Below are 11,233 nucleotides of genomic sequence, written 5' to 3' on the forward strand. Positions count from 1 at the left end.
ATTCCTTACGCAGGGATTCCTTATCCAGGGATTCCTATCCAGGGTTCCTCATCCAGGGATTACCTTAACCAGGGATTCCTCATCCAGGGATTCCTATCCAGGGATTCCTATCCAGGAGTTCCTTACCCCATGATTCCGGGCATCCAGGGATTCCTTATCCAGGGATTCCTTATCCCAGGGATTCCTTCATCCCAGGGAGTCCCCGTCCGTACCGCCGGGGCCCCCCCCGGGATCCTCACCCGGGATTCCTCATCCAGGGATTCCGTACCCGGTGCCCTTACCCAGGGATTCCTTATCAGGGATTCCTTGCCAGGGATTCCTTCCAGGGATTCCTTAGCCAGGGATGCCTTCCCAGGGTTTCGTTCCCCAGGGATTCTAGCCAGGATGCCTTGCCAGGATTCTTACCAGGGATGCCTTACCCAGGGATTCTCAGCCAGGGTTCCTTATCCAGGGATTCCTCGCCAGGGATTCCTTATCCAGGATTCCTTACCCGGGTTCGTATCCAGGGGTCCCCCTCATCAAGGGATTCCTACCCAGGGATCCTGACAGGGTTCCTCATCCAGCGTTCCCTTATCCAGGGTTCCTACCCAGGGATTCCTCATCCAGGGATCCGTACCAGGGATTCCTTACCAGGGTCATTACCCAGGGATTCCGCAAATCCAGGATTCCTTCCCAGGGATTCCTTCCCAGGGATTCCCTCACCCAGGGATTCCTTACCCAGGGTTCTCATCCAGGGATTCCTTATCCAGGGATTCCTCCTCATCCAGGGATTCCTTATCCAGGGATTCCTATCCAGGGATTCCCTTATCCAGGGAGTCTTACCGGGATCCTTACCCAGGGATTCCTCATCCAGGGATTCCTTATCCAGGGATCCTCGCCAGGGATTCCTTATCCAGGTTCATTATCCGGGATTCCTCATCCAGGGGATTCCTCACCAGGATTCCTTATCCAGGGATTCCTATCCAGGATTCCTCGCCAGGGATTCCTTACCAGGGATTCCTTACCCAGGGATTCCGCATCCAGGGATTGCCGCATCCCAGGATTCCTACCAGGGATTCCTTATCCAGGGATATCCTCATCCAGGATGTCCTTATCAAGGGATTCCTTATCCAGGGGTGTCCTTACCCCAGGGATTCCTTACTCCGGGATGCCTTATCCGGGATTCCTTATCCAGGGATTCAAGCTCCCACAGTTTGAAAAGGTTCAAGAAAGTATACATTTCGATTTTCCCTTTTGATAAGGGACACCATTTTGCTCTGCCCTGATAGTTAAGGGGACTTGAGCATCCGCGGGTTTTGTGATCCACGGATGGGGGACATTGGAACCAAACCCCAGCGGAAAGCAAGGGACCTCTGTACTAGAATGTGACTCCTTCCACTCAGTCCCTTGGAGGCAGTTTAACAGACTCTCTCCCGAGATTCTGACAGCCTCCTCAGTCTCACTCTCAGAGCAACAGAGGAGCCTCTTCCTGCTCTATTCACACCAATTAGGGCAAATTATTATTATTATTGGTCGTATGTTTGTTGCTCTGCTTTTGGAGTCAGTCTTGATTCTTTAGGAAGACAGATGTAATGGAATAGTCTGCCTAGACTTTTGCTCTTCTGCCGATGAAAGCTGAACTCTAACAAGTTTAACTTCCATTCCTGCCTGTTTTCGTTCCCCTATAAAAGGGTTAAATCCCTGAGACACGAAAGCCGCCCGCGCCCCACAGTTTCCTATGGAGGCAGCTGTGAAAGCCTCCAGGGAACTACATTTCCCAGCATGCGAGAAGGGGCGCAGGGGAAGCTGGTCCGAGCACCATCCTTCCGGGATGACGTCAGCCTTCCTCCCGTCGCCTCGGCAACCTCCGCCCGCCCTCGCGTTGCCAAGGAGACCCAGCGCCCTCCTCCCCGGAAGCGGGGCCCGGGCGCATGCGCGGCTGTGGGAGGCGGGGCCCTGCCGGGCGGGAGGCACTGGGCAGCTCCTCGGAGGAAGAGGAAGGGGCCGCCGTCGCCATGGTGAGGGGCCCCGGCAGCCACTTCCGGTCCGGGGGTGGGGGCCACTCCTGTCGGGACGCGGCGCGGGGGTCTCTCCTCTGCCCCGGAAGCGAGGGCGCTCCTGAGCATGTGCAGAGGGCAGGAGGGCGACTGCCTTCGCCCCTTGGGCCCACAGAGGGAGGCAGGGAGGGAGGGAAAGGGGTCGCCCTCCTGCTGCTTTTGGGGCGGGGGTCTCCGGCTGCTGGCTCTGACCGGCCCAGCTCTCTCTCCAGATGCGCTTCATGCTCCTCTTCAGCCGCCAAGGGAAGCTCCGGCTCCAGAAGTGGTACCTGGCCACTTCCGACCGCGACAAGAAGAAGATGGTCCGGGAGCTGATGCAGGTGGTCCTGGCCAGGAAACCCAAGATGTGCAGCTTCCTCGAGTGGAGAGACCTCAAGGTGGTCTACAAGCGGTGAGCGGCCACGGAGACCCCTCCCACGGAAAATGGGCCACGGCCCCCGACACACGCCCCTCCCCCGAGAGAGACCCCTGAAGTACCCCTCGGTGGGAAGGGGGCTCCTCTCCCTGGCTTCCTCGATTGCAGTGACCTCACGGTGGGCTACAGGCAGTGAGCGGCCACGGAGACCCCCGACACCCCCCCCCAACAGGACCCCTTAACTACCCTCGGTAGGGAGGGAGCTCCTTCAGGTCTCTTGTAGTGGTGGGTCCTAGAGGTAGGGGGCAAGGGGGTCACAGCCCCTAACACAAGCCCCTTCCCCAGGCAGGCCCTCCAAGCGAGACCCCTGAAGTACTACCCCCTGGCTGCCTTGAGTGGAGGGACCTCGAGGTGGTCTACAAGCGATGAATAGACAGACCCCCAGAAATGGGGAGACAGGGGAATCAGCCCTAACACATGGCCCTCCCCCCAGGCAGCCCCACCCATCGAGAGCCCTAACTACCCCTCAGTGGGGAGAGGGCGCCTCCCTCTGGCATCCTCAAGTGGAGGGACCCCAAGGGGGGCAGGGGCTCATAGCCCCCCAACACACACCCCTCCCCCAGGCAGCCTCACCCAGCGAGACCCCTAAACCTCTTCTCCCGGGCCTCCTTGAGTGGAAGAACCTCAAGGTGGTCTACAAGCAGTGAATAGCTGGACCCCGGGAAAGGGTTAGGTGAGGTCACACACACACACACACCCCAGGCAGCCCCTGGAGAGGAAAGACCTCAATCTTTGCCCCACCCAGTGAGACCCTTAAACCTCCCTTAGTGGGGAGGGGGCTCCTCTCTCTGCCCTCAGGCAGCCTAGGGGACTGGGGAGAGCAAAGGGGCAGTATCTCTGGTACCACCCACCCACGTGGTCAGCCGAGGGGGCCCTTGGCTCAGGTGCTTCCAGAAGGTGGGGTGGGGGTCTCCTTGTGCCTTTCCCACCCAGGCGGAAGCAGAAGGTGGGGTGGGGAAGCATCGGTCTCTCTTTTGTGAGGCAGAAGAAGTCCCCCCCACTTTGCCAAGCATGACCCCCTACACTTTCCAGTGGCCCCAGCAGAAAAGAAGCCCTCTCCCTCCCTCCCTCGTTCCATGGGGAGGGACTGACTCCTGACCTAAGGCTGACCCTCCCCACCATTCAACGGTTGCCTTCTGCCCTCAGATTCTGCAGGTGGGGGCTCTCTCCCCCTTTGCCCACCTTGCAGGGCTTCTGGGGGGCACTGGGCAATGCTCCTCCCACTTCCAGTTCTCTGGCACCCTTCTCTCCCATTGACTCTCATGGGCCTCCCCCTCTTGGGCCCCATGTGCAGGGGAAGGTTGGGGGCTCTGGGGGGGCCTTTCTGCTGCTTGGGACAGAGCTGATGGCCTCTCCTCCCCCCACATCACAAGCTCCCCTACCCCACTATTTCATCAGCTCCCAAACCCAAGGATGCAGCTGATGTGTCTGGGAGCAGCAACTCCTGGCTGGGGGAGGGTTTGGGAGACAGTGCCTCATCGATCCCTGGGGAGGGGGAGACCTGACCCCCTCCCTTGTATGCTCTCCTTCCTGTCCCCCAGGTACGCCAGCCTCTACTTCTGCTGTGCCATTGAGGGGCAGGACAATGAACTGATCACCCTGGAGCTGATCCACCGCTATGTGGAGCTGCTGGACAAGTACTTTGGCAGCGTGAGTGGGCAGAGGCCATGGGGAGGGGGCTACTGCTGGCCAAAGGGAGGCCGAGGTGTGGGGTGGTGGGGAGTGGCTCTGACCTGCTGCCCCCTCCCCATAGGACTGTGTGTGTTGGGTGCCAGGCAGGAAGCAGGAGGGGATTGGGGCCTGAGGGTTGAGGGTCCTGGCACTCCCCTCCACACAAATCACAGGAAGAAATGGGCCTCCTCCCAGGGCTGGCGGGGGGGGGGGGGGGGGGGGGGGGGGTTTGAGGAGAGAGCCACCATGGAGGGGCACTGTCCTGCGGCCCGCTGTGGGACAGGGGCACACCAAGTGTGCTAGACTGCATCCTACTTCCCTGGAGTGGGTCGGCTGCTGCATATGAAAGGCCCTCAGGTCCAGGCATACCCCCATCCCACATTTCACTGATGAAAGTGGACACAGTGCCAAACCACACCGCAAGTTTGGCCAAGTTGGCTAAAGTTGGTGAAATCAACAACACAAAGCTAAGAGGCTACAGCAGTTTTCTTTTACCTGACTCTCCTCCCACGAAAGGATTCTTCCATCCTTAATTAAGTCAGTTGCACTTGGATCTCTGTAGCAATTGGATTAAACTGGAACCAGATGCTACAGGTGAGGCGGTTGTGCCAGGAAAACGGCCATAAGAAATGCTTTGGACTAGTTTGGTCTCCTTTGGTAGCTTTGGCCCCAAGGAGGCAGGACTGGCCCTCCTGAAGTGCCCCACTCTGACTGCACTGCTGTGCTTGCTGCCAGAGATTTCCAGGCAGAAGAGCTAAGGAGGCTTTCCAGGGATCAGAGCGTCAGATGTCCTGCTTCACCCAATAGCTGGGGGGGAAGCTGTGTGGATTGCAGGCAGACTTGGGGGGGGGTGCCTCAGCCGCTGGAGCTCCTTTGAAGTAGGCAGCACCCTTCAGCCAAAGGGGGACGCTCCCCACCACTTTTAGTCCTCCCAGTCCGTTTTCACTCCCAGACATCAGAGGCGGTTTGAAGAACAATTATAGGAGCTTAGACAGCCAGATAGTATTGACCAGAAAGAAATTTACAGGGCAGTGGAGGTGCTGTGCCCCCCCCCCCCTGAACCCCAAAACTGACCTTTTGTAATAAAAATCCTGAGATTTTGCAGAAGGAAGATGTCCTCTGCAGGTTCTGGCGCTGTTGTCAACACACCATCTTGGTAGAGCGAGCACCTTCTGTCCCTTCAAGGGCTCTGTGGAAACTGACCAGAGAGAGTGGGAGGCAGCCCACCCATCAACAGCCCCCACGACCCACAAGTGAAGGTGGGTCATTACTATTTTTTTGATGTTGTGGATGTAGGGACTTCCTCTAACACCAAGGTTTCCCATTCCTCTGTAGCAGCAGGAAGGGCCGGGTGGCGCTCTCTTCTTGGCGAGAGGCAGAATATCTCCTTGTGGTCACGATACAACTGGGCCTTCTCCTGAGGAAAGTTGGGGAATTTGCAGCTGTTGTATGGGAGACCCCCCCCTCCTTTGCTCCACATCAGCACTTGCGGGTTGTTGGGTTAGGAGAACCTTCCTTTCATTCAGCGTGTCAGTGGGGGGGGCTTCATGGTGTCCCCCATTTCCTTTCTTCTCTTGGACCTAATCTTGGAGGTGTGGTGCAGTTCTGCATGCAATTTAACGGGTGGGGTTTTTTTTCCCTGGCCAGGTTTGTGTGCAATCTGAGGGAGAGCGCAAGAGGGTGACCTGGATCAAGCCACCCTCTGTGGGTGGAGGCTGGAGGGGGGTCTTGGCGCACTGGCCCTGATTTATAGGAGGTCAAGGCAGCTCCCTGGCATTTTCTAAGGAACAAACTCCCTGGCACTTGCCCTGGCGGTGGACATGGATAGCACAGATCGCACGTGTGCCCTGACCCCCTGGCACAAAGGGGCCTGGGGGCTTCTCTGGGGTCCTAAACGGCCCCCTCCCACTCCTCAGGTCTAGTGCAGCGTTGCCTCTGTCGCGACATCCGTGGGATTGTTTGCACTTCATTCTGGCCTCTTCTTTCCTTCTCTCTGCTTTTATTTCTCCCTTTGCTTTTCTTTCTTTTTTCTTTTGAAAGAAAGCAATGGATAAAAAACAAATGTTTTTCGCTGGATTTATTCACGTAGGTGTGTGGGGGATCAGGCCCCCATCAAGGAAGGTGGCGGGGCTCCTCGGAGGAGGACCGTGACGGGCTGCTGGAGCGCGGATCCTAAATCCTGACGCAGTTCGGCCTCAGGACACCCACCCGTTGCCAAATAAATGTCTCCCTCTTGTGTCTCTCTGCTCTTGAGACACCCCGTAGCAATAAAGGGCCCCGTCCAAATGGTACTAGTAGAACGCTTACTCTCTCTGTGATCTTGCTACTACTCTACACTATTTGTATCGCTGCTGCTGCTCCTGCTCCTCCTGCCGCTGCCTTTGTTTTCCCTCTCTCTCCTCTCTTTCTCTCTCTTTCTCTCAAATATGATTGTAATTGCTTAATATGATGTGCCAAGACTTGTCCTTTGAACACGGCCCTCCCTTCTGCTTCTGCCTCTCTGCCCCCCTTCCTCCCCAACTGACTGACCCTCTCTCCTCTCCCCTCCACACTGGCGTTGTTTAATTAATGTGAGATTTCCTTTCCAATTACAGTCTGTGGGTCAGCCCTTCAGCTCCCTAAGATTGACTCTCTCTGCTCTCCTCTCCTCCCCACCCTTCACCCAGATTGGACTGCAGTCCATCTACATCATAGACTCCGGGAGACAGCTCTGGTGGAGGGCTGCCGTGTGGCCCCCTGGGAGCGCGCGGAAGGGCGTGGCCGAGGACCTGCAGCGCTTCTGCTCCCGATGGTCAAAGAGAAGCACCCCCGGAGTCAAGGTCCGCGCCTCACTCGGGATGACCAGCTGGGGCCCAAGGACTTCAAGAAGTACCGTGTCATCGCTAAGCAGTGAGGTCTGGACAGTGGGCAGGTGGGGTGGCCCATGGGGCCGGACCGGGGGGGACTTTAACCATGACCCCCAACTCCAGGGAGCCCTGGGCCCAGCCGTGGCCCCGAAGCAGTGTGTGAGAGCAAGTGCACTCTGCACAGGCTCAGGGGCTTGGCTGCCCCTGGCAGGGCACCTGCACCCCATGCCATGATTCCTTGGCGGGTGAGGGACGCTTGGACGACTGCAATGCAAAGAAAATGGGGGGAGGGATGGAGGCTATCCAGAGCTACCAGGAAGTTATGGGGGGGGGGAGAAGGAGGCTCCCCTCAAGAGGAAGGGAATCTGCCAGTCAGACTCACGGCAATACCCCCCCCCCAAGTGCCAGTACCAGTTTAGGGCCTCATCACTCAGAGATGCCAGGAAGCAGCTTCAGATTTCGTGGCATAGTGTCATGTGGCTGGCTGGCTGTGCAGGGAGTGGAAGGGGAGGTTTTTAAAAGACAAGCAGATTCAAGTTTGAGAGAAGGAGGGGGGCCACTTGCAGGACTGCTGTGGTTCATCCATCCATCCATCTTCTTTGCCCCTAGAAGCCCAAGGCCTTCCTACAGTAAGAACAAGAGGCAGGCAGGTTGGGCTGCTTCCTCCTCCCCTTCCTTGGAAGAACCCCCTCCAACCTCCCCCCATGGGGCTGGAGGTCACCAGTCCTCTGGGGTCATGGACACCCCAGGTACCCACGCGAGTGGGCAGCCCACGGGGTGGTGGGGGCTGAGGGAGGGCTGACTGGTTCATCCATTTGCAAGACTGGCCCACCTCCTTGCCTGAACTCTCTCAGCCGAGACCATGCTCTTGCCAGCACTACTGCCCCCCCACCTCTGAGAAACAGTGGCATAACCCCCCCCCACACACACACACACATATTTCACATGTGAAAACGTGGGATTGTGTGGCCAAGCAACACTCAAGTGTTTCAGGATGGTAAACAAGGAAGAACAGGCAATTGAGGGGGGAGATGCTGAGGCAATTCGCTTTTGCTTAAGCTAACTGGGAAGGAGAGACCCGGCCCCTCCTCCCCATGCCATCCCTATGTAAGCGAGTTGAAAGGGCCTTGTAGCACCTTTGAGACTAGGTCCCAGGAGCTTTCCTTGGCTTCAGCTCACTCCTCCCATGCTTCTGAGGAATGCCCCTCGCTGGCTAAGCCTCCTCTGGCAGACCCTCACCCAGTGGGTCAAGGATGAGGACAAGGGTTTCTGTCCGTAGGTTCAAAGGAGCTCCTAACATGCCCAGCTCCCAGTGGGGCCAGTGGGGTGAGAAAGTGGGTGGAGCACTGTCTTCTTCTGAACAGAACTCCTTGCCAAGAGCAGGAGTTAGGCATCCAGGGGGGACCCCATGTCACTGGGTGGGAAGCCTGTTCCAGTGGCCCAACATGGAGCAGCATTCCAAGTGGCACCTTGCTCCTGCTGTGCCTGGGAGTGCAGTCCTCTTGACCAGCTCAGGAGTCTGCTGGGTGGCCAGAGCAGTCCTCTTTCTGAAGGCACAGCCTCCCCATTTCAGGGGAGGGGAGTCCACCAGAGGTTTCAGGGTCCAACTCCCCCAGTCGCCTGTCAACAGCCTAACCTGGCAGGCCGAGGCTTCTGGGGGGGCTAAAGGCCACAGTCCTTCCCCATGAGAGAGCAAAAGGGCCCCTGGTCCAAAGTGGAGAGAGCCTCAGGACAAGGGCTGGTCCTCAGCCCCTTCCACTTCCAGGGCCCTGTGGCTGTTGGCAATCAGGGCAGGGTCCTCATTGCTGGTAGGGCTGAGGAAGGGAAGGACTGCCCAGGGAACCAGAGCACGAAAAGTCCAGCTGTCCTGCAGTGCTTCCCAGGGCAGGGGGATGGGTGCACTTTCCTTTGCTAGGCGCTGCCGCTCCCTCCAGGAGGTTGCGGGGACACGGCCTGGCCTCCCTTGTCCTGTGTGATGGACAGACCCCCCACCGTCAGGTAAGGCAGGAGACTTACTAGCCAGGGGGAGGGTTTCCTTGACCAACACTGCCCCCTCACCTCAGTAGGCTTTGCACAGGGCCAGCCCCCTCCTGTTCCTGGGCCAGCACCAAAGGGGCCTTGTGCCAAGCACCTCCTGCACAAAAGGAGCCAGCTGGGGGGAAGGGTCCCCAGGGCCTCCTGCCAGGACCACTCTAGTGTTTTGGCCACCCTAGGCCAGAAATATTTGGGCACCCCCCCCCCATCGCCCCTCAGGTAAGGTGGGTGGGTGGCAAGAGGAGAGGGGGCGTTGACCTGCGGTTATATTCGGAAGGCGGATGATGCGGAAGGTGGAGGATGTACCAGGTGACCATAGCACGGACACGGGGGGGCACATTTATGTACAAAGGAACCTTCATATGGTAGCTGTTTTTACGTCACTGCTGTAATGAGTTTTCACTTTAATATTGTTTATTTACGGAATTTTTGTAAAAAATTATACAAAAAAGCCACCAAGCCACCCCTAATTTTGCTGCCTGCTGCTTCTCACCTCCTCCTCCTTCCTTCTTCCTTCCTTCCTTCATCTGTCCAACAGGGGATCCTGCTGGTGCGCTTTTGGTGCCCAGACTCCGGAGCGCCTGGACGCAGCGGAGCTGCGGCTCGCGGAGGGTGGCTTTCTGCCTGGAGGCCTCGAGCTGCTCTCGGAGGTGAGGTGTCGGCGGTGTGCTGGCAGAGCGGTTCCGGCACGAGGTGCTGCCCAACCAGACCATCATCAGGACGGGCAGCCCTTCAAGGCCACTGAGAGCAACCTGGCCTTGCTGCGGAAGAAGGAGCTGCACTGGCTGGTGACCGCAAGGACATGCCCTCGGTCGCCACGCTCAGCACCCGGCCCTTCCCCATCCCGCTGGCCAGGACTGGTCCTACCTGAACATCGACGCCTATCGCCGCCAACAGCACCCACCTCAAGGGCCAGCTCCTGCGCCACCTGCGCCTCCAGCGCCCGGCCTCCGCGGCAGTGTCATGTGCCAGCTCTTCCTGGAGCCCAGAGCTCTGGCTGAGATGGCCACCTTCTGCCAGGCCGGCCGGGGCTGGAGCTGGCCAAGGGCTCAACGAGCAGTTCCTGCTGAGTCGGACATCTGGCAGGGAGGGGGAGGGGTGACAGGCACCGCTGTATCCTTTCCCTCCCAGACCCCCCCCTCTGATGACCCCTCTGCATCTCCTCCGCAACGCTTCTGCACTTCAGACCTTTTAACAGTTTACCTGGAGATACTTGGTCCCCCCAGAGTTAGCGCCCCTTTGCCCCATAGAGAGGAAAGCGCCCCCTGGTACACAGCCTTAACTGTCCGGCTGTGCAATGGGCCACAGAGGAGGAAGGGGGGGTCCAGTGCAGGCCTGGCAGATGGTCAGCTGGTCCTCAGCAGTGCTGTCGGGGCGGGAGCCCCCTGCCCCCCCCCCCCCCCCCAGCCACTCCTCTCCCCCCTCTGGCCACTGGCGCCCCCTCCCCACACTGCTGAACCCCCCGCTCGGTTCCGATCCCGAGAAGAGGAAGGGCCTAGCGCTTGGGCTCCCCCAGAGAGACCCTAGGTCTGGGTCGCTGGGGAGGGGCTGGATGGTCCGGCTGCGTGATGGAAGCCCCTGCTCTGCAGAGCCCCTCCCCTCCCGCCCGTAGCCTAGCACAGGAGATGGCGACAGAGCCCGCCCCCCGCAACCGCCACGGTCGGTGGGCCGGCAGCCTAGCAACTGGATGACGAGGCGCCCCTAGCAACGCCGGGCGGGGGAGTGCGGAGGGGGTCGTCCTGCCCTCCATGGAGCCTCTTCCTCCCTGCCCCCCTCCCCACAACCTAACCCGCTTTCCTCTAGCGCCGCTTTCAGACTCACTAATGTGCAATATTAGACTCTTGTAAATGGAGATATATTATAAATATACGGGGGGCGACTGTGGGGCTTGTCCTGGTCCTTTTTTTTTCCGTGCCGCCCACTAGGTCCAAGGGACCGTCCTGTTGAGGGGGGGGCCTAGGGCTTGGAAGAGGCCCCCAGAGTCCTCTCCACCACCCCTCCACCCTCTGCTTGGAAACAGCCTTCAAAGACGGGTAGGATCAGCTCGGGGGGCGACCTTCTCGGCCCACATTGCCGCCGAGAAGAGCTTGCAGCGGCGGGAGGGTCGCGGGTAGGCGGAGAGACCCCCCGCCCTCAGCCCTACCTCTCTCTCCCCGCCTTTCCGCCCAGAAATTGACGGAAAGCAATACGGGGATTCTGGGAGATCAGGGTTCCGATCCTCCTCCGCCGGA

General features: G+C 58.9%; 1 protein-coding gene across 1 annotated transcript; it reads left to right on the forward strand.

Moving 5' to 3' along the window:
* Positions 1 to 1,861: 1,861 nt before the first annotated feature.
* Positions 1,862 to 7,015, forward strand: AP1S1 (adaptor related protein complex 1 subunit sigma 1). The gene is made up of 4 exons (XM_042473946.1): positions 1,862 to 1,997; positions 2,249 to 2,427; positions 3,993 to 4,318; positions 6,789 to 7,015. Exons 1-4 carry the CDS (start codon positions 1,911 to 1,913, stop codon positions 7,013 to 7,015), a joined length of 819 nt encoding a protein of 272 aa, XP_042329880.1. The 5' UTR covers positions 1,862 to 1,910.
* Positions 7,016 to 11,233: the final 4,218 nt, after the last annotated feature.

The sequence above is a fragment of the Sceloporus undulatus genome, chromosome 6 (genome assembly GCF_019175285.1).
Source record: "Sceloporus undulatus isolate JIND9_A2432 ecotype Alabama chromosome 6, SceUnd_v1.1, whole genome shotgun sequence".
In the NCBI taxonomy this organism is placed as follows: domain Eukaryota; kingdom Metazoa; phylum Chordata; class Lepidosauria; order Squamata; family Phrynosomatidae; genus Sceloporus; species Sceloporus undulatus.